General features: G+C 40.3%; 1 protein-coding gene across 1 annotated transcript in view; it reads right to left on the bottom strand.

The window, feature by feature from the left end:
- F13A1 (coagulation factor XIII A chain) overlaps positions 1 to 22,641 on the bottom strand; it is a 186,760-nt gene that overhangs the window by 64,240 nt on the left and 99,879 nt on the right. Inside the window, exons 8-9 of the mRNA XM_054721509.1 lie at positions 6,977 to 7,151; positions 3,915 to 4,053 (exon numbers count right to left, since the gene is read on the bottom strand). Of these exons, the coding sequence (XP_054577484.1) occupies positions 3,915 to 4,053; positions 6,977 to 7,151 (314 nt within the window). The remainder of the gene's footprint in view (positions 1 to 3,914; positions 4,054 to 6,976; positions 7,152 to 22,641) is intronic.

Here is a 22,641-nt window from a genome sequence, read left to right as displayed (position 1 = left end):
CAACAAGTGCCACCATCCCTTTTATCATTGCTTCCATTTCTATTGTGATTGTCATGTAATGAGGTGACTAAACTGACCTTTTTCAAGGTAAGGCCAAAAGAGACTTCTCCATTGCCCATCAGACTGAGTCCAGACTCTCCCTCCTCAATGAGCCCTCATATCCATATTCACTGTGAACTGCAGCTCAATGTTGCTCAAGCATCTTCATTAAAGTGTCCACAGTGATTCATTGATACCTTCCCCAGAGGCTGCGCATAATTCAAAACCCATCAGCACACTGGGGACAGGCGGCTTAAATTGCTCCTTCCAGGATATCTTACCTGCGTTGGCCCACTCGGAATTTCATTGGAAACCCTGAGGTCCAATTACTCTGCCCAGCTAAGTTCCTCGGCCTCTCCCTCTCCTGAATGGCTAAGGAGCTGACTCTTTCCTCTGTTGCCATCAACACGGTGCCCACTCTGTACGAAATTGCTGCCCCCTGTGAGGGAGGCACCTCAGCGGGGAAACCCACCAGGCAAAGCAGAAAGCAGGCACACAAGCAGCCAGTCCCTGTGTTGACAAAGGGAGAAGAGTCTGGACCTGGGGTGAAATCCACACCTCACCTCTCTTGGCTTAGGAGTGCTTGGAGAGGGACGCCCCCTCCCCACACGCATTCCTGTGCTCCCCTCTGAGCCCTCGGGCTGGCTTATTTCTGCTCCAGGCTTGCTGGACCTGGCTGAGTTGTGGAAAAGAGGACATCCTGGGCTTTGAGATCCAACCAGAAACATTCATTCACCACAAAATTTGTACCATCAGGACCTCGGTGAAGAGATGGTGGAGGCACAAGCGAGAGAAACCAGAAATCATTCTCCTGGTTTCTTGGGAAGAGAGGAAAGAGGCAGGGCAAGGAGGACAGGAGCCACTTAACAAACTGAGAGGGCGTTGGGGCGAGTTTGTTTGACTGGAGCCTGTGGAGGGAAGTGAGTCTGGGGGCTTGGGTGAGACCAATTGCTCCTGAGAGCTCGGCAAGAAAATTCCCTAGGCCATGTGCTGCCAGCACGCTGCGCTGGCCTCTCGGGGGTCAGCGGATGCCCACCAAATCCTCCCGCGTGAACCTCTGCCCCCAGTGACCTCCCTGCAGCTCAGGCGCCCATGTTTCTCATCTCATTAGCAGGCGCTGGGTGAGCAGTCCTGGCCCAGCACTGTGGTAAGTACTTTGCCTGGATTACCTCATTTGTCACAGCTACCCCATTAGGAAATGTCACTATCAAGATTACCCTCATTCTACTGATAAGGAAGCTAAAGCTCTGAGCGGTAAAACCCTTTTCTCAAGGCCACACAAGTAACTCCCCAAGACAGAGCGTGACTGTGTGGCCATGTGCTAGCCATATATCAGGGCAGCCCCACGAGCCCCCCAATCAACGAAGGGCTTAGAAATACTTCTGTTCCGGAACATCTGTAGCTTCTAGGCTCCACTAGTGTTTTTGCACAGGGGAGGCACAAATTTCTGTTTTTGTTTTAAAAAATGCCCCAAAGTAATAGAAATAGCACAGTCATCTTAGCACACTGGCACCCCTCTTATTCTGACTGCTTCACTGTGCTTGAGTTGATGGCGACATACTGCCTCTAAGGAATTCCAGCTGTGTGGCTAATGACGAAGGCAGTGATAACAACTAACACCCATTAGGCACCTATTATGCTTGGCTCTGTGCTGAGTCAAGTAGAAAATTTTGTCTCCAAAGGAGAAAAGAAAGGCACAGAGAGGTTGTGCCTTGCTCAGGATCACACAGCTAGTCAGTGGCAGAGCCTGGCCTTGGACGTAGACCTGACTGAGCCCTTTCTTCCTGGTGCTACATGGTCTGGTCTGCCCTGAGTTTTAATGTCAGCCATCCAGTTAGTCAGATGGTCAGTCATTATATATTAGAAGCCTGCTATGCCAGCACCAAATGCGGGGAGGGGAAAGGAGCCGAGGGCTGTAGCCTGGCTGTGGAGGATGAGTGAGGGTTCCAGACCAGGGAACATAGTCCCAGGGAGATGGGAAATTTGGGAAAGGTGAAGAAGGAGCAAAGGGTGGCAGGAACAGGGAAAGGAATTTGGAGAGGGAGCTGGAAGATGAAAGGGTTACCAAGATCAAGCTCCATCAGCTTCACAATTTAGTATCAGTTTTGTTTATGCTTCCTAGGGATTTATGATGGGAGGCATTTGGATGAAGGAATAGGGAGGAATAATTTCGAACTGCAGTTGACTACAAAGGCAGTGTGTGTGTGTGTGTGTGTGTGTGTGTGTGTGTGTGTGCATGCAGTGCGGAAGGCCAAATAATTCTCATTTTGCCATTTTCAACTGTCACAACAGGCTTTTGGGGAGGCTATTTTGGTCTGTTTTTCTCATTTCATATACATGCAGGGCTGCTATACTGCGATTCCAAGGGCTTAAATGGTGCTTTAAATTGCTGTTCAGTTTGCAGAGGTGAGGTTTTGTCTTGCCTGAACTCTCCAGCTTACCATTGCTCAGCTCATTCCCTGCAAATGAACTGCTGGTTTTTATTCATAGTGGCACTTTGCTACTAGTTCAGCGATTTCCTTCTTCCAACATTCTCAAAAGAGCGTTTACTGGTTCTGGCGAGTTAATACCACTCCTACAACTGTGATCCATTCCTGTAACATGGGGGAGTTAAGGCACTTCTAACTTTTAATTTCTCTTAAAATCAGCTTATAACTTCCTACCATCCCCGTTTGGCTGCTTTTACAACTGACAGTGTTTTAGCTTTATTTCTTTGAAAGAACACCCAGAGGAGACACATTTTTGGCTTGGAAATGCTACCTAGTTCAATGCCTGGCAATTTCCTTCCATACAAACCTTCATAAATGTCCTTTAAATTTGAATTCTTTTAAAAATAAATATGTTATTATTGATTTTTTAGAGAGAGAGGGAGGGAGGGAGGGAGAGAGAGAAACATGGATGTGAGAAACATTGATCAGCCACCTCTCACACTCACCCTGATCAGGGATCATCCCGTAACCTGGGCATGTGCCCTGACTGGGAACTGAACTGGTGACCTTTTGGTGCACCAGACAATGCTCAACCAACTGAGCCACACTGGCCAGGGCAATTTTTCCCATCTTTTTAGAATATTTTTAAGACTTAGTGGGTGCCATGGAAAAAGGAAATTCCTTTGGAATGTTAAACTCCCTGTAGCCAGCTGTGATGTGGTTGTTCAGGGCAGTGAAAGAACTGTGTGATTGGTATTTGGTAACAATGTCAACCTGACTCTTATTTCCATCTCTGAATGAATGATGATGTCACAAATCAAGGAGAACAACATTTTTACACTCAAAGATCAATCCTATATTGCCAAGGCAAAAAACAATTGTGGTCAAAGTTCAGTTGGGTTTTATTCTCAGTGAACTAGATGTGTGGCCTTGAGTAAATTACTCTAACCTCTCTGGGCCTCGGTTTCCTCATCTGTAAATGGAGATATTAATAAGCGCCGACTTGATAAGAATTAGATAAGATCATGGACACAGAAACTGGTACACAGTAATTGCTTAATAAATGTTAGCTTAACTATATGACCCTGAGAGTATTGACATAGACAATGCTTGGCTCCCATATCTCTGCCATTCACCATAATGTTCATAAACTAAAGTAGAGAAGAGCTAGTATAGGTTCTAGCCACTAAAACAATGGCCTTTATCAGTGGTTTCTGTCATAATGAGTTGGCCCATCTTTATTACTAAGAACCCAAACTGCCTGTTCAGTAACATTTCTCATTCTTTAGGTGAAAAAACTCTCTGACAATCAGACATTTCTGCCTATGGTATCGAACAGTCCTTAAAATAGAATAGAAAGAAACAGTAGACCAAGTCTGTCTTGTGGGAAATGCGTAATGTCACTTTAATTTGATATCAGCAAATGCCCTTGTAAATCAAACTCACCACACTGAATCCTTGGTGAGTCTGGAGTTCACATTCCCATCTTCTTCCAGGAAGATGTCCATTTGCAAATTGGCATCATTATCATGAGCTGAGAAATAATTGGTAACAACTCTTGCTGGTATCCCAAGGCATCGCAAAACTGCAGGAAAGAAGGACCACAATGAACCACGTCACCAAAAATTAATAAATCATAGGGAGCAATCCCTTCTCATAGGGACTTTCTTCTTCGACAATGTCAAAGGTCAGAAATAACAAAAGTAAAACCAATGAATCTCCAAAGTAGTAATTAGTTTATTGTGCATATACCAAAAAGACAGTTCACTAACCAGGAACACTCAAAACAAAACATGGAAGGAGGCACAAAGCAGCTTATACAGTGAAGAATCAGTGCCTGTTTATTCTTCATAGTGACTGGTTATATTAGGATATTCTTAAAAGATAGGGAATTGGTCAGTGGTTACCTTATATCGACCTTAGGAAGCAGTTCAAGGTCTGCCCATGATTTCCATATGCACAAGCAAGAAATGATCAAGGTCATATTAACCTTGCAAAATAAGCTAAAGTGAGCTTTGTATGAGCAAACTGTGTTTCTGCTCAGGAAATTTCCAAGGCTGGACTCTGTTTGTTTTTCATTTTAATACCAACATGTTGTCCTCAAATATTCCATGCTGGAGAAGGGGCTATTGTCAGGACCAAAGCTGCAGAGAGAAACCTTGCTGCAGAGTCATCCAGAATTGCAGTTGGGCCAGATGAAGTCAACTGGAACAGAAGCCCAGTAACAGCGTTCCAATTGTCTGTTGCAAACCATACAATTGTCAAAGTGGTATTAGTTTAGTTCAGCGAAGGGGACTATGTTTCTGAAAATAAAATTAAAAAATAGCTAATAGGAAGCTAGGAATGCACGAAGCAGGTCCTCAGTGGGGTTTGCTTTCTCGGGTGGCATTTTCTCTGTGACACTTGGTGGAGGGTAACACCACTGATTCATTTTAATTGTTAGATAACAAATTGCCAGGATGCATCTCTTGCCATATGTACCTATTGATTAAACTTAATCCACATGCCCTCCTTGTCTCCCAGGACACCACACATCAGGGCTCATTAGAAATAATTCTGCTGACAATTTTAAGATTAATGACTTGGCTTGCCTTTTATTTTCTCAGAATAATTTAGCATTTTTAACCAAAGACTATCCACCTCCTTCAATAGAACAACCTTGGAAGTCCACACTGGAGTCTGGAAAGGTGAAGCTTGACACTGGGGCATTAGGACTTCCTTCCCTCCAACTTCCCTCTTTGGGTTTATTCCCACTGTGCTTCTCCATATCATGCTTCTGCCTTTTCTAACTTTCCATAAAAGCCTGGAGTAGATCTAGTGACCCTTTTATACAAAAGGCATAAATGGATGGAAGGTGCTCACTATTTTATCTGGTTCTAAGCCTGAAGGAATTACACTGGGATAATGAGATTATAGGCAGCAGGACATGGGGAGGCAGAGGGCCCTTTCTGTTTTCCTGGAATTATTTCATAAGAGTGGCTGCCTCCAGTGGGTGCTGTAGTCTTAGCTTGCAAACCATGAGGGAGGGGAACTACTATCTTGAAGTTCATGCTTTTCTGTAGAACTTCAGAGACCAGCCCTTCCAGGAGACAGATACATTGACCTTGATTACTCTCAGGAAATATACATATTTTCCTTTAGTCCTTGGGTATACTCAAATGGCTAAGAAAATAATCTTAATCATTTTGAAGCCAGGGGGAAGAAAAAAACAAACAATACAAAACTCATGATTTCTCCTCACTTGGATCACTGGCTAGTTCTTTTTTTAAAAAATATTTTAAAATTTATTTTAGAGAGAGAGGAAGGAAAAGGGATAAAGAGATATAAGCATTGATCAGCTGCTTTCTGCACGCCTCCTACTGGAGATTGAGACTGCAACCCAGGCATTTACCCTGACCAGGAATTGAAACTGGGACCTCTTGGTCCATGGGATGATGCTCAAGCCACTAAGCAATACAGGCCAGGCTAGTTCTTAGACTATAACAACTTTGAGTTGAAACTGATAGGCTTCATAATCATTTATTTTTTTAAAAATGGTCTTATCTTTGCTTCTAGCCTCTGAGCCCACCTTGATTTTTCTGAAAAATAAGAAAGCTAGCTTGGTAAAACATTCTTTACTAATGAATAAGCAGAAATTTGTGCTTGATGTTTTCTCCAAGACTGTAGAAATGGCATGTGAATGAAAATCGTTACCAATGATGAAGACACACTGAAATAAATGTATTTTAAAAAGTATTCACTGAATTAACAATAACATTGGTCCTAGATAGGCAAATTGCATTTCACAAAATGATGCATGAGGCTGAAGGGAATAATTCTGTTCCCATATGCTTTATGCTATGGATTGGATGTTGGGTGAATTAAAAGCCAGAAAGGAAACTGGGGAGTGATGATTGTTCATTAAGTTCTGATACCTAATTGCTCAGGGGCATTGAGACTCACGTGTAAAAAGGGAGATTAAAAAATGGAGATGAGACCACCTGCCACAATCCCTTCCATCGTTAGGCTAAAAATTAAATAGATATATTTACAAAACCTCTCAGTGATAAACCATAAGCAACTAAGCATATTTATAAAACTTCTCGATAACAAGTAAACATTTGCTATTATTTTTTAAATTTAAATTTGACTTATTTAAATGTTGGGGAGGTTACTGAAAAGAAACCTTTTTTAAATGTTGGGGGGGTTACTGAAAAGAAAATGCCATATTATTACCTCCACATCCTTACTTGGCCCCTGGGACCCTCCATTTCTCTGGAAGTAGAATGATGGATTATGTAGGAAATAGTCCATCATTCTTTCTATAAAGACTCTGCAGTCAAAGAGAAACTATGAGCATATATGGCTCAGAATAATTTAATTACACATTGACTACATCCCAGAACAGTCACCTATAAATTCTATAGAGCCAACAGGGATTGCTAGGTCTCTTTGCCAGGTTATAGATAAAATGCCATGAAGTGAAATTTCCTTTACATTAAAAACATATTACTCAGTTGGATACTTACATGTGTTAAAGACACCAGCAAAAACCCAGCACTGACCATACCGAACTGGATTCTGAGAACTCTGATATTCCAACAGAATGTCAATGCTTCCAGTCCAGGCTGATGGGGGCACGCCATAGGCATAGACATTGTCCCAGGATCCAACCAGCACACCTTCATCATCTTTGGAATTAACCTAAATGAGACCACAGGTGGTGAGAAGAAAGAAGGATCATTTAGAAAAGTTTTCTCCAGACTCTGACATTAGGCAAGATAAGGCTTCCAGTGTCTTCCATATATCCTACATGATGAAAACTGTTCACTATTGTTTAATCCACTGTTGTTTTGTCAGGGAAAGTGATGTAATGACTAAGTGTGCAAGGGCAAACCAAATAACTAGACTGCCTCTTAAACAGCATATAATTTTAGTAAGGTGGTGTTGAATAGCAGATAGGAAGACTTGTAATGTCTTCTCCATGTGCTTAGGAGGAGATGCACATAATGTATTTGGTCTGGTTGAAATAGTACTGGAGAGTGATGTGAGAAAGAGAGGAAGAGAGGAAGAAGTTTACATAAGAAAACAGTTCAAGTAGGGATCAAGTAGGGATTTTGTAGAAGGATAATTTAAAACTGACAAATGCAAAAGATGTATAGTTAGAGTGAGGGGCCAAAGTCTCATGGTTTAAGGGATTTTGACTTTGATGATGAGTGGCAAACTCTAATGAATGGAAAAATTAAACAGATGCTGAATGGGAACCATTTAAAGTTAATAAGAGACTTCTGGTCAAGATGGCAGCATAAGTAAACATGGTACTCACTTCCTTCCACAACCTCATCAAAATTACAGCTGAACTACAGAACATCTATCATTTAGAATCACCTGAAATTGAGCTGATGGAAGTCCTACAACAAGGGAATTAAAGAAAAAGCCATATCTATACTGATAGGAGGGGCAGAGATGCAGAATGGTCTTATCCCACACCAACATTGATAAAACTTAGAAGGAATATCTCAGTTGATGGAGGTTCCCCCTGAGGAGTGGGGGGTCCCAGCTCCACACCAGGAAATGCAGAATCTCAGTCACCTCCATGGGTCTGCTCACTCAGAGTATGAATTTTAACAAAATCCCCAGGTTATTTGTGTCTATATTAGTTTTGGAAGCATAGGTTTAGACTAGACTGAGAAGACATTAGTAAGCAAAGTGAAACATGCAATTGAAACAGATTTGTTTGGATTGTGAAAACCACAGAAGATTTATTAAAATATGGTGAGTTTTTATGTGGTCACTACCTTGCCCACTAATGACTCAGCATCAGCACTTGCCCAGACTCTTAGTAGGCTTGCTGAGTTTAGCTATATAAGAGTCTATCTTTCCCAGTAGGCCATGCGCTAATTGAGAACAGATATAAACATCTGTCTTTCTGATTTCTAGCAAGTATTGGCAAAGAACAGGTGCTCAAGTAGTTGAATAATCACTCATAAACTCAACACTGGATAAGAATAAGACCATCTTCCTGGGGAGAGATAGATAAGAAACCAATCAAGTACAGGTAAAGGTTACTGGTATTAAGACAGAAAGGTGTATAAGTGGAGTGGGGGCCCAAGGAGGGTGTAATCTGTTTTATCTGGCTGGAAGATGGTGATGGTGGTGGTGGTGGGCTGAATATGGGAAATGACATGAAAGCTAGGTTTTGAGGGGCTGGTGGCTACAAAAGGCCACCTATATAATGGAAACAGTTTCAATAAATGGTTGGTGTCATGAAACAACATGGCAGTCTCAGGGACCTGTTAGGAGCTCTGCCTGGGTATCATGTAAGAAGGCAATGTTGGATGAAATAGAAAATTCTAGAAGAAAACAATTAAGACGTACAAATACCTCCTACTCTCAATGACAAACCCTCCACTAAAATATGAAATTCACTCTACCACTGAGTGGCATTTCCCAAAGAGGGTTCTTCTGGGAGTGTTCTCTAGAAGATCCCCATTCAATTTGAGTTAGACATACTGTTTTCCCCCTTCGACTCTGTCCAACCAGGTTAAAGTGAAGGTTACTACCCAGTTCATTTGTTTAATGTAGAAAAAATGTAATTCTTTGAAGATTTCTGAAAGACCTTCTTCAACTAATTGCAAACTCAGGCCTTTGATGTAAACTTTGACTTCATTCTGTAACACCATGGAATGACTGAGTTGCAGCAGGGGTTAAACAGCCATTTTGGCTCTATTCATGATCACTACTTCTCACTGCAGTTGATTATTTAAAATTCTGCATCCATTATAACGAAGCCTGAAGAGTGCCTTCGAGGGCAATGATGAGGTGTGGTCTTTGTGGACAGATAGATTCAGCTCTAACTCACATGACCATTTCCTTATCCTTATCATTGAGAAATAGAATTGGTCTTATGAATCTCAGAGGTAAAAGTTACTAAACTATGGTTCGATGACTGATTTTCAAACAAAAAGCCATTAATTAGAAGCTATTTATAGCTTATGGTTGAACTCAATAAACTAAGAGGAAGAGTAAGAAAAAAAGTCATCTCCTCTACAGACCTTTTAATTGTTAATGCTGAGCTTTTCTCCTGTTGTTAGACAAATCACAACTATCATTTATTAGCATTTGGCCAGATTAGCTACTGTTTTCTAATTAGAACATTGATTTCTGGGGAGCCCAGACACAGAAACAGATAAGTCTTTAGTTACATATGGGAAGGGTTAAAGTAATAACTTCCTCCATATACAACAAGATATGTTTGGGACACTTCAAAGGCATAATTTTTATGCCACACTGGGCTGTTTTAACACCCTATCATGAACTCATAGATAGACCAGTAACAGAATGAAATGTCTCAGTCTTGCATCACAGATGGTCAAGCAGACAACATGAGCCCAGGACTTTGGACAGGGAGCATTATTAAACTTAAGTAAGGTTTGCATGAAATTGTCCTCCCATAATAGCTACAATATGAAAACATGCAAAAAAGTCATTGTTAGCAACTCAAGTGCATAACATCCTATCTAATAAAGAGGGAATATGTTAATTGACCACCACACCCTCACAAAGATGGCGGCACCCACAGCCAATAAGGAGGGAATATGCTAATTGACTGCCACACCCTCAAAGATAGCGGCATCCACAGCCACAAGATGGTGGCACCCAGTCCCCTTAGCCCCGCCAGGGCAGCAGGCCTGTGGCATGGCCAGGCCTGCCCTCAGGTGGGCCCGGCTGCTCTGTGCACCTGCCTCCAGAGTCCCCCAGTCCCATCAGCCCCTTAGCCACCCAGGGCCAGCCTGAAGTGCAGGCAAGCCTCGGATGTCTGCAGCCCAGCCGATGCCCGAGGCGCAGACAGGCCTCAGATGGCGGCTGCCCAGCCTCCTAGGGCTGGCCCAAGGAGAAGGCAAGCCTCAGATGGTGGCTGCCCAGCTGACACTCGAGGTGCAGGCAAGTCTCGGATGTAAGCTTCCCAGACTCCCAGGGTCACCCGAGCTCAGCTAACCAGGGCTGGCAGAGGCTTGCACTGCCGGCAGTGGCAGCCCCAGAGGTGTGATGGGGGTGTCGCCTTCCCCTGATCGCTGGGTCACCTCCCATCCCTAAGGGATCCAGGACTGTGAGAGGGGGCAGGCCAGGCTGAGGGACCCCCCCCTCCAGTGCATGAGTTCTCATGCACTGGGCCTCTAGTAATTCAGTAAACTTTAAAATCTGGTTCCCAGAAAAGATGAGGATTATGGAGTGAGGAGAAAGATAACATGGCTCAGCTCCTAACCCTAACCCTAACCCTAACCCTAACCCTACCCTAAACCTAACCCTAACTCTACCCTAACCCTAACCCCAACCCTAACCCTAACCCTAACCCTAACCCTAACCATCAGCTCTTCAGAAGCCTTACTGTCAACTCAACACAATCCTGAGATTTCTCATTTGAAATTGAAAATCTTGAAAGAAACAAACTGAATGAAAATGCAGTTCTTTTTCTTATTTTGACAAGGATAGTGGACACAAATGCTGTGGACAAATTGGTAAAAAAAAAAAAAAAAAAAAAGTCTAATCTCTGAAGAGATAGAGATTATGGGACAGTGAGAAATGACACAAAGCCTGAGCGTTATTCACCCATGGGAGTGAGATATGCCTCCAACCAGGTGAAGTGGATTCTGGAATGAGAAATTTGACAGAATCTTAAAACAAAAAGCAGACCCCAAGTATTCTAAAAGAGATGGCCATGTCTTCAGCTAAACTCCCTTCCCTGCTCCAGTCTTTCCCAGTAGAGAGAATAAAATACATTGGCCTCAAGCTGATATGCAGAGGAGAAATCAAACTAATCTTAGATTGGGGATAGTAAAGATATTATCTACATTATATTAGAGCAAATAGACCAGGTGAAGAAGAGCTATACTAGCATGAACATGAATAAAAAGAAAAGAAGCAGTGAGGAAAGAAGAGAGGGGTGGGAGAGGGAGAATATTAAAATAATACTCATATGAAAACAAAATTAAGGAACACAATCTCTTAGGAGATCACAGAAAGGAAAAAAATGAGGGACAAATTACATCATCATGGAACTAAAAAATGATAAACTATAAGAAACAGAATAGATACTACTAAAAATATAATTAATGACAGAAGAAAAGCTTGAAATAAAGAACATTCCAATGAAAAAGATGAAGAGATGAAGTTCTTTAGAGAAAAGCTAATAGTTATGAAAGACAAGGATAATTAGTATCCTTAAAACAGAGAACCCAACAAATGAAACAGAAGATATATTCATGACATAATATAAGGAAATTTTACCAATTGAGAAAGTGTTGCATTTATACATTAAAAGAGAATCTGTGCTTCAGGGTAACTTGATGCAGAATGCTCATTGCCTAGAAACTTGAACTAATTAAGCTTTTTGAACTTAAGGATAAAGAAATAATACAGACAGAAAATGCAAATTAGCAACTAGGGAGGAAATTAGACTGCTTTCAGACTTCTCCATAGCATCATTCAATGGCAAAACACAGTCAATCAAAGCACAGTCAATCAATAGTCCCGAGAGAAAGAAAGGTTGACCCAAGAATATTATGCAGAGCTAAGATGTTCTGCAAATATAAAGACAATCAGTGCAGATTTCAAATATGAAGCATCTCAGGAAATATAGCATCCATCAAAACCAAACTACTTGAAAAGTGACATCAAAAAAATTAAGGGCTGAATCAAACAAAGAATCCAGAAGCAGAGACTGTGTGTGTGTGTGTGTGTGTGTGTGGGGGTGGTGGGGGGTGGTGGTGGTGGTGGTGGGGGTGGTGGAAGGGATCCAGTGGTGAGAAAATTCATTTGAGTATAAAAACCTTTGGGAATTAAAGTAGTTATAGAATGAGTATGAACTATAATATAAAACTTGATAATGTAAAAACAGTAATGATCCTAAGAAAAATTAGACATGAGGGAGGAAAGAAAGAATAGGATTGCTAATGTTTTAACGTGTTGATCTCTCTTAGTTAACTGACATAATCTAACATTAAAATATAATTTAAAAATATAATTACTTTATTCTTTTAATGGTTTCATACATTTTTAATAACCTTAGAGGGATCTGTTAGAAAATAGTATTTCTGGTAGTGAAGAAACGTTTATTTAAAGCTAACAATTTCTTCTATGGTAATTCAATTTTCCTCTTCTGTGAAAAGTGAAATTTAATAAAATTAAATAAAACTTAAAATTTAATAGAATTTGAATACAATTAAGTGCAGTATTTTAAATTAAATAGCACAACACTGTTTGACATAAATACAAACAGACCAATAGAACACAACAGAAAACACGGAAAGAAACTCCAGAAATATAGTTAACTAATTTTTGACAACGTTGTAAAGGCAATTTCAGGGACAAAGAATAATCTTTTCAACAAATGCTGCTGGAACAATTAGATATTAATATGCAAATATAAACTTTGATTTATACCTTGCACCATAGACAAAAAATTATCTCAAAATGAATCATAGACCTAAATTTAAAACCTAAAACTATAAAGCTTCAAGAAGGAAACATTGGGAAAAAATTTGTACCCTTCTGTTAGTTAAGGATTCCTTAGATATAATACCAAAAGTATAACCCATAAAGAATATATTTACAAATTTGACTTCATCGAATTAAGAACTTATGCTCTTTGAAAGACATTGTTAACAGAATGAAAAGATAAGTTTAGAGTGGGCAAAAATATTTGTAAATCACATATATGATAAAGGGCTTGTAACCAGAATATTGAAACTCAATGATAAGAAAATGAAAAAATAATTATAAAAGATGGGCTATCTGTTTGAACAGATAATACATCAAAGAAGATACATGGATAACAAGCACAATAAAAGATGCTCAACATTATCGGTCATAAGGAAATGCAAACGAAAACTCCCATGGGATAACACAATACACATATTAGAAAGTCTAAAATTAAAAAGACTGATCATAACAGTCTGTTGGGGAAGATTGAACACTTGGGACTCTTACACACTGCTGATGGGAATGTAAAATGGTACACCACTTTGGCAGTTTCTTAAAAATTAAACATACACTGACCATATGACTCAGCCACCATACTCCTAGGTATTTATCTAAAAGAAATAAAGGATATGTTTATACAAAGATTTCTACATGAATATTCCTAGCTTTATTCTAAAAACTGGAAACAGCTCAAATGTCCACCAACAAATAAATGGATAAACTAATTGTGGTTCATCTACACAATGCAACACTACTCAGAAAAAATGAAACGAACTATTGATGCACACAATGATAGCATAGATGAATCTCAAAGGGGATAAAGAAGCATAAAGAAGCCAGACAAAGAACAGCACATACTGCATTAGTTCATTCATGTAAAATTCTAGAAAATTAAATCTATGTTTAATGACAGAAAGCAGAGTGCTGATACCTGGGGATGGCAGACAAAGCAGGGAGTAATCAAAAGAAGAAATCACAAAGGAGACTTCTGGGCAGTGATGGACATGTTCATTATTTTCATTTTGGTGATGGTTTCATGAGTTCAAAATAATCAAATTGTGCATTTTAATTTGTACATTTTATTGTATATAAAATATCTATAATAATAAAAATGTAATATGCTTATTAGACTGGACGTCCTTCTGGACATCCTTCCGGATGACATTCCGGATGAAGCCGGGGCTGCGAGGGAAGCCTGGGTCCCAGGTGCCAGAGGGAAGCCAGTGCTGGCAGCTGGGGGAAGGCCTAATCTTGCACAAATTTCATGCATCGGGCCTCTAGTATCTCAAAAAAAACATAAAAAATAGTATAATACTTTAAAATTAAACTAGCATTCTAGTATAATCACATTTATGATTTTAAATTATATTTCTCTCTTAAGGTATCTATTTATCTAATCCTAGCCAGTTTGGCTCAATGATAGAGCATTGGCCCACGAACTGAAGGGTCACAAGTTTGATTCCCAGTCAAGGGTACATATCTTAGTTGTGGATTTGATCCTTGGCCCAGGTCCGGGTGATTGTGGGAGGCAACCAATAGATGTGTCTCTCTCACATGCATGTTTCTCTCTCTTTCTCTCCCCTATTCCTCCCTTCCTTCCACTTTGTCTAAGAATCAATGGAAAAAAACATTCTGAGGATAAAAATAAATTTAGATATCTAGTTGGTATAATGTACATAAAATGATAATAATGACTATTTCTTAGAGAGAAAAAAATTTTTTAAGTTTCATTTAAAAATGTTTCTGGAATGTTCAAATTCTTTTTAGAGAGAACATTGCCTTCTTTCATAAAAATAAAAAGATTAGAAACAGAAACACCAAGATACCACTTACGTTCAATTCCTATAGTGCAAATATATAATTATTATTTTTTATTTCTACTTTTAAAAATGTTTAGAATTTCCCCAAGTACTTACCATGGAGGACAGAATAGATAAAATTTTGTTTGTGCTCTGAGAGGGGTGGACTGCCTCCCTGAAGTCAAGGCTTAGGTCCACGGGGAACGATTAAACTGGGGTTGTTCAAATATGAGGAGGGACAGAGGCAAGGCTCTTTGAGGGCTGACAAGGGAGGCCATCCATTCAGGAGGTGAGCCAACAGGGACTGAGGAACAGTGGGGAAACCAGCCAGGAAATGCCATGCTTTGGGGGGAGGCCCCTTAAATACGATGGCTGGTCTGTACTTGGTTCTAAAGTGGAGCCACCTGCCTTTAGGGCCTGGCATTGGAGTCACATTGAGTAATTCTCACCCTAAGCTCAGAGTAAGCCCTGGATCGCTGTACATTTCAAAGGACAGGGCAGGCCTTAAAGCATGACCAATACTGGACTTCTCCATGTCAGTTAAAGGGGATTGAGTGGATTTTAACTTGATGCTGGAAAAAAAAAGTGATATTTTTTGATTCTCTAATTTTCTATAGCACATACCTTTACATTTTTAAAAATTACTGCTTTTTTCTGCTTCTTTTAAAAGGTAAATGTATTTTTCTTATCCTGAGTGCACATTTTATATGATTATAAAATTTTTCTCTGTTAAAACTGGTATCCTGCTAAATTTCACTGTTAAAAGTTATGTTCCCATAAAGGCTAGGATTTCTGTAACTCTTGTATAATACAGTTGTATATCTAATCTTATCTATAATAGTTTCTCAAAGACTGTTGGTTATAAATTTTGGGTAACATGATTTAGCTTCGAATGTGGAGAGTTAAATTTGGAAAAGAGAAAGGTTATTTCTTGAATAAGATCCTTTCCAAATACGTGAACCACAAGTCCCCAGCTATCTGGTGGTGATCAATCTTTTTTTGTTGTTGTTGTTAATCCTCACTCGGGGATATTTTCCCATTGAGTTTTAGAGAGAGTGGAAGGGAGAGGGAGAGACAGAGAGAAACATTCATGTGAGAGAGACACATTGATTGGTTGCCTCCTGCATGCACCCCGACCAGGGCTGGGGAACCTGCAACCAAAGTATGTGCCCTTGACTGGAATCAAAGCTGGGACCCTTCAGGTGGCCAGTCGATGCTCTATCCACTGAGAAAACTGGCTAGGGCTCAATCTTAATTGTAAGTAGAAGTCGTAAAGATGTCAAATTGGGCTATGACACTCGAAAGTTCTACAAAGAACCTCAGTAGTCACTGTTTTGGGTTTGGGGAATGAGATTACCAAGTGGTGGGGATGGTGGGGTCTTCAGGCACCATCACTCTTCAATAGCAACAGCTCTGCTTTTCTCTTCTATATATTCAGGTTCAATTGATATTTGTTTTTAAAAAAATAGTTCCAAAAAGTAAAATTGGAAAGTCCATTGGTCTGGAAATTTGGAGTTATGTTTCTTATGTCTTCTCTGCCATTTTACAAATTATGTGCTAAGGATAGGAAGGGAAACGAGCTGAAGATGAAGTACTCCTAGACAGGTTATTCCATGGGCGGGCCTCCCAGCAAACACACACGAGAAAAATAAGGGTGGCAAAAATTCCCTTTTGTCCCTTGCCTGGATCCTCATCTTTGATTCTCTTTGGACTTTCACAACACATATAACAAAGAAAAGGAAAGCCATCTACAATCTCCTTCGCTTTTCATTGTGGTGGGCTTAGCAACAAGCTTCTTTCTACCCCAGTGCTATTGGAAGGGGTATTCTGTCTTTCTGGAATGCCCTTTCATACTCAAACCCTTTCTTTACCTACTGATTTTTAAAACTCAGATAATCTCATTCTGGAAGTCTTTACTGATCTTTTTCTTTTGGATGTCTTTTCTCTGTGCTTATGTAGTATTCTTTGCTTAGTACTGCCCTCTTATTTAGTATGTTGCTTTGTGTCATTGATTGATTGCCCTTGTTCCCATTACCAGATGTACATTTCCACAAGGAAGGAAGGTACCATGCTGTTTTGACTTTGAATTCCCATTGCTAGCACAGAGTGGGCACTAAATAAGTTTCGCTGAATGAATAGATATGGTATCAGTGGAAGGTGGGTGTAAGCCATCTTTTAATATTTCTTTACTAGATCAAGACAAATGGGTCAATCAGAATGCCAACAGACATTCTGTTGAAATTGACAAGTTGTTTCTAAAATTTATAGAGAAATGCAAAGGTTCTAGAACAACCAAAACAATGTTGAGAAAGAAGAACAAAGTTTATGGAATAAGTGCTTTGAAGATTTACTATAACACTACAGTAATTGAGACACTATGCTATATAAGGATAGATAAATAGACCATCGGACAGAATGGGGCCAGAAATAGATCCACACTTTTATACTCATTTGATTTTCAACAAAGTCACCAAAGCAATTTAATGAGGGGTGGGGGGGGGGATAGGGGGGTAATTGACAGTCTTTTCAAAAACTGAAAATCTTTTTAAAAAATTAGTTTCCAACAGTTTTTTTTAACAAATGGTACTAGAACAAATGGGTAAACTGAAGTAGGGGGACCTAGACCCCTACCTCATACCACATAGGATGATAATTTAAGATGGATCACAGACCTAAACATAAAAGCCAAAATTATAAAGCTTTAAAAATATATATAGGAAAATATCTTCATGATCTTGTGGAAATAACATATTTCCTAGGGCTAATTCTTAAAATTTTTTTAAAAATTGAATTTCATAAAATGTACAATCTTGTTCCTTAAAATATAGTATTTAAAAAATTTATTGGCAAGCCATATTCTGGAATGAAATATCTTAAATACATATCCAACATAAGATATATTATATTAGGAATAGAGAAAAAGCAGCTACAACTCATTAATAAAAACATAAATAATCCAATAACAAAATGGGCAAAAACTTGAAATGATACCACATCAAAAAAGATGTGTAATTGGTCAATAAATGCATAAAAAGGTGCTCAGTATCATTAGTCATCAGAGAAATGAAAATCCCAATGAGATACCACTATACACCCAGTAGAAAGGTTAAAATTAAGAAAGCTGAAAACACCAAGAATAGATGAAGCTGTGGAAAAACTGAAATTCTCATGTATTGCTGCCAGAAATGTAAAATGGCCCAATCACTTTGGAACATTGGAGATTCTTATAAAGATACACATATACATACCCTATGATTTAGACATGCCACTTACTCCAGAGATATGAAAACATATGTACATAAAAAGACTTTTACAATAATGTTCATAATAGCTTTATTTATAATAACCCTAAATTGAAAACAATCTCAAATGTCCATCAGCAGATGAGTGGATAAACAGTTTGTGATATAGAAAATACAATGAAATATTGCTCAGCAATAAAAAAAAAATTAAAGACATGTGAAACAACTGATTGAGTAAAAGAAACCAGCCCCCAAAAATATATGTACCCACTTTTTGGGAGTTTAAGATGGCAAATCTAATCTATTGCAAGAAATCAGAACAGTGGTTGCCTATGGGGGTGTGGATTGATTAGGAAGGGAGCACAGGGAAATTTCTGGACTGATGTTTATATTTTAGTTGGGTGGTGATTAATCAAAACTAGCTGAATTTTGCATTTAATACCCATACTTTTCACTGTATGCAAGTTTTACTTCAATTAAAAAAAACATGGATTAACCCTAACCTATATTGGTTCCTGGAATGGCTGACCACTATTGTGCAAATGTTCTTTAGTATACACACTTGACACAGGCTCTGGCAAGGGTGAGTCATTAGATTCATTTTCATGGAAACCATTACAACTAGAAATTATTATTTTTAAAAAATATATTTTATTGATTATTTTACAGAGAGGAAGAGAGAGGGGTAGAGAGTTAGAAACATCGATGATAGAGAAACATCGATCAGCTGCCTCTTGCACAACCCCTACTGGGGATGTGCCCGCAACCAAGGTACATGCCCTTGACCGGAATCGAACCTGGGACCTTTCAGTCCGCAGGCCAACGCTCTATCCACTGAGCCAAACCGGTTTCGGCACAACTAGAAATTATTAACCTTGTTTCCCTTAGTAACTAAGGATCCTTATTTGGCCAAAACATATTTTACTAATTGACCATCAAGAGAGAAATAACCAAATGTGGACTGAGAGAGAGATATATCAATATTTTAAGCTTTTCTAATGTCTGCTTTTAAAAAATTTCTATACCACTGCTGCATGGTGCAGGGCAGGTGTAGAACAGGTCTCCAAAATTTTTTGAAAGGGGAAAAAAGCAGAGAGAGAAGAGGAAAGAAGAATTTCATGGGAGGAGAAAGAGGAAGGAAAGAGGGTGAGAAGGGGATCCCAGATGCATAAAGCTGTGAGGGCATATCCTAACGAGTTGTTCTGGCTTTGCTGCATTTCTATCCACCTGTCCTGGGGATGTCTGCTCAGTGCTGAAAACATCCCCACCTTTAAGAAATAGCCCATGCAATTTCAAAATAAATGCAGCATTGAAACCTCATTCCAGGAAGCAATTCAAGGAAAGCAGACATTTAGATTGACTCTGATGATCACATTCGAGAGATGGTTTGTAATAAATGTCTGTTTTTTTTCCTCCCCCCCAAAAAATGGGGAGAACAGGCATAAGAAATGTACCCTTAATAATGGAGAAACCAAGCTGTTTTCCCACAAATGAAAACTTTATTACATTGCAGGCTTTTACCATAAGAGAGAAAAATGATGTCTGAACAATTCATTGTTCCCTCCTCCTGCTCCCCATTCTGAAAGAGAAGGATTAAATCAGACAGAGTTTGTAGAAAACATTATATTTGTATCCAAGGAGCTCATCCGATGTGAAGAGAGGACAGACAAAGAGAAAAGCCAGGGAAATAGAACATTGAGAATGGAATGTCTGGGCAGGCGACATGAAGTCCATTTCCAGTTCTACCAATGACCTTGTGTAAGTCATTTAAATTCCTGAGACCTCAGTCTTTTTATCTGCACTTTGATTATTTATGGAATAAATGTAATTTCTCAAAAGTGGCTATGGAAAATTTTCTGTTAGGTAAATTCTATTTTCATACTGGCTTACAATATATTTATTAAATTTCAAAAATTCTTCAAAAACAAACAAACATGGAAATAAAGATCTGTAGTGAGCAAGGTGACCTAGAGATTGTCCTGACTGTATCTCCCATTCGTCACTGGATTCCCATGCTTAGGGATATCTTGAAGCTTCAAATTTAAGGGTTAAAAAAAATCTTCTTAGAATTGGCATTTTAGTATTTTACTCTGCTGGACCACAATAACATTTTTTAATCTTCACTGATAGGTTCTCCAAGTTGCCACCTCTGGGAGCCCCTACCGATTGAGCTGTGTCACCGTTGAAAAGGTTATGAAGAGCACCAGAGGCCTCTATCTTTTTTGACCATCCCAAAGTGAGGAACAGCATTCCTGATATTCCTGAGCATAAATCATGGAGAGAGAAAATAACAATCTATAATAATAGAAGCATAATATGCAAATTGATTGAATGGCCAAACAGAGGAATGACCATCTGGATGACCGTGCTATGACACCCACTGGCGCCAGGCCAGCCAAGGCAGGTGCGATGCGATTGGTTGGGGGCCTGGCCATTGCCCCATGATCGCCCCACAGAAGGAGGCCCAGGCCACCGGCTGACGGGGCAATCAATATGGGGGCTCCACGATCGCCCCAAAGAGGGAAGCTCAGACCAACGACCAGCGGGCTGTGGCAGTGGGTGGGGCCCCCCTCTTTGGGGCGATTGATCACAGAGCCCTGGCTGGGTGGGTGGGGCCTCCCTCTGTGGGGTGATCGATTGTGGGGCTCCCGGACTGTGAGAGGGTGCAGACCAGGCTGAGGACCCCCACCCCCCCCCCCACCTGAGTGAACAAATTTCATGCACTGGGCCTCTAGTTTAAAATAAGAAAGCCAGGCCCTGGCTGGTTTGGCTCAGTTGGTTGAGCATCATCTCCTGCACCCAGAGGGTTGCTTTTGGATTCCCAGTGGTCAGGACACATGCTCATGTTGCTGGATCGATCTCCAGTAGGGTGTTTAAGAGGCAGCCAATTGATGTTCTCTCTCATTGATGTTTCTCTTTCTGTCTGTCTCACTTCCTTGCTCTCTAAAATAAACAGAAACATATTTTAAAATAAAATAAAATAAGAAAGCCCATAGGATTGGAAACCCAGACTCTGGATGGAGACTTAAATCCATCTTGAAGCCCACATCTGATAATGGTCACCAGCCAGGAATTTTGAGCTTCTAGTCATTTGCAAAGTTAGAATGCAGGTGTGTGAGTCATTGCCATTCTTCTAAAATACCAAGTGGAAGCTGTGTCTTCACCTTCACAAAGGCGGCACTGGAGCCCATGCAGTGTCTGCACTGATGATCTGGGGCTGGCCACCACTGCCCTCCATGGGAAATTCTGATGGCAATTACATAAATCTTTGATACAAAAATCTGGAAACAAATTATTATTACACTAGAGGCCCGGTGCATGACATTCGTGCACTGGGGAAAGGGTGAGTCAGCCCCCGGCCTGTGCCCTCTCATAGTCTGGGACCCCTCAGGGAGCTGGCCTAAGCCATCAGTCGGACATCCTTAGCACTGCCATGGAAGCGGGAAGAGGCTCCTGCCACCACCGCTGCGCTCGCCAGCTGTGAGCCCGGCTTCTGGCTAAGTGGTGCTCCCCCTGTGGGAGCACACTGACCACCAAGGGGCAGCTCTTGCATTGAGCATCTGCCCCCTGGTGGTCAGTGCACATCATAGCGACCGGTCATTCTGACATTTGGTTGATTTGCATATTAGCCTTTTATTATATAGGACTAGTGGCCCGGTGCACAAAATTCGTGCACAGGAGGATGTCCCTCAGCCCAGCCTGCACCCTCTCCAATCTCGGACCCCTCGGGGGATATCCGACTGCCAGTTTAGGCCACAGGGATAGGGCCTAAACCGGCAGTTGGACATCCCCCTTACAATCCAGGACAGCTGGCTCCTAACTGCTTGCCTGCCTGCCTGCCTGATCGCCCCTAACTGTTTCTGCCTGCCAGCCTGATAGCCCCCTAACTGCTCCCATGCCAGCCTGATTGACACCTAACTACTCTCCTGCCAGTCTGATCACCCCCAACTGCCCTCCACTGCTGGCCTGATCACCCCCAAGGCTTTTATTAGTATAGATATGACCCTTCACAGAAAATTTCACTAACCCTGCTTTACAATAAGGGCTTGACGATTGAATCAGACACCAAGATTTCCTTTATTTTAATAGTGGAGGGAATAATTATCTTGTCTTTAAGTTGCCCTGAACATCAAATGAGATAATGACTTAGAAAAGTATAAAAGCACCAAATAAAGACAACTGTCTTTTTCATGTACTGAAAAGACAATAAAGGGGTAAAATGAAAAAAAAAAAACACAAAAAACTACTTTTATTCTCCCCCTTCCTTCCTTTACAGCCTTTATTTAAACTTTGAAATTTATAAAATTTCACTCTTATTTTCATTTCTTTACATTCAATATTATTTTGTATTAGTTTCAGGTTTTATATTAGTTACAGAATAGTGGTTACACAATCATATACTTTACAAAGTGTTCCCCGATATTTCTAGTACCCACCTGGCATCATACCATCATTACAACACTATTGACTATATTCCCTATTTAAGTGACAATAGGTTTACAGGTTCCTTCCAATCTTTCTTTTGTGTTGATCTCCTTTCCTTTTCTTTCTCAATTCTTCCCTCATTTTCTTTATGTAGTATTTCAATTGGTCCTCAAAGCTTAGCAAAGGCACTGGGACACACTTAATCCATTTTACAGACCAGGAAACTGAGGCCAATTCCAGTTGGCT

Source organism: Eptesicus fuscus, chromosome 9 (assembly GCF_027574615.1).
Source record: "Eptesicus fuscus isolate TK198812 chromosome 9, DD_ASM_mEF_20220401, whole genome shotgun sequence".
Lineage (NCBI taxonomy): Eukaryota > Metazoa > Chordata > Mammalia > Chiroptera > Vespertilionidae > Eptesicus > Eptesicus fuscus.
This window is presented reverse-complemented; position numbering and strand designations above follow the sequence as displayed.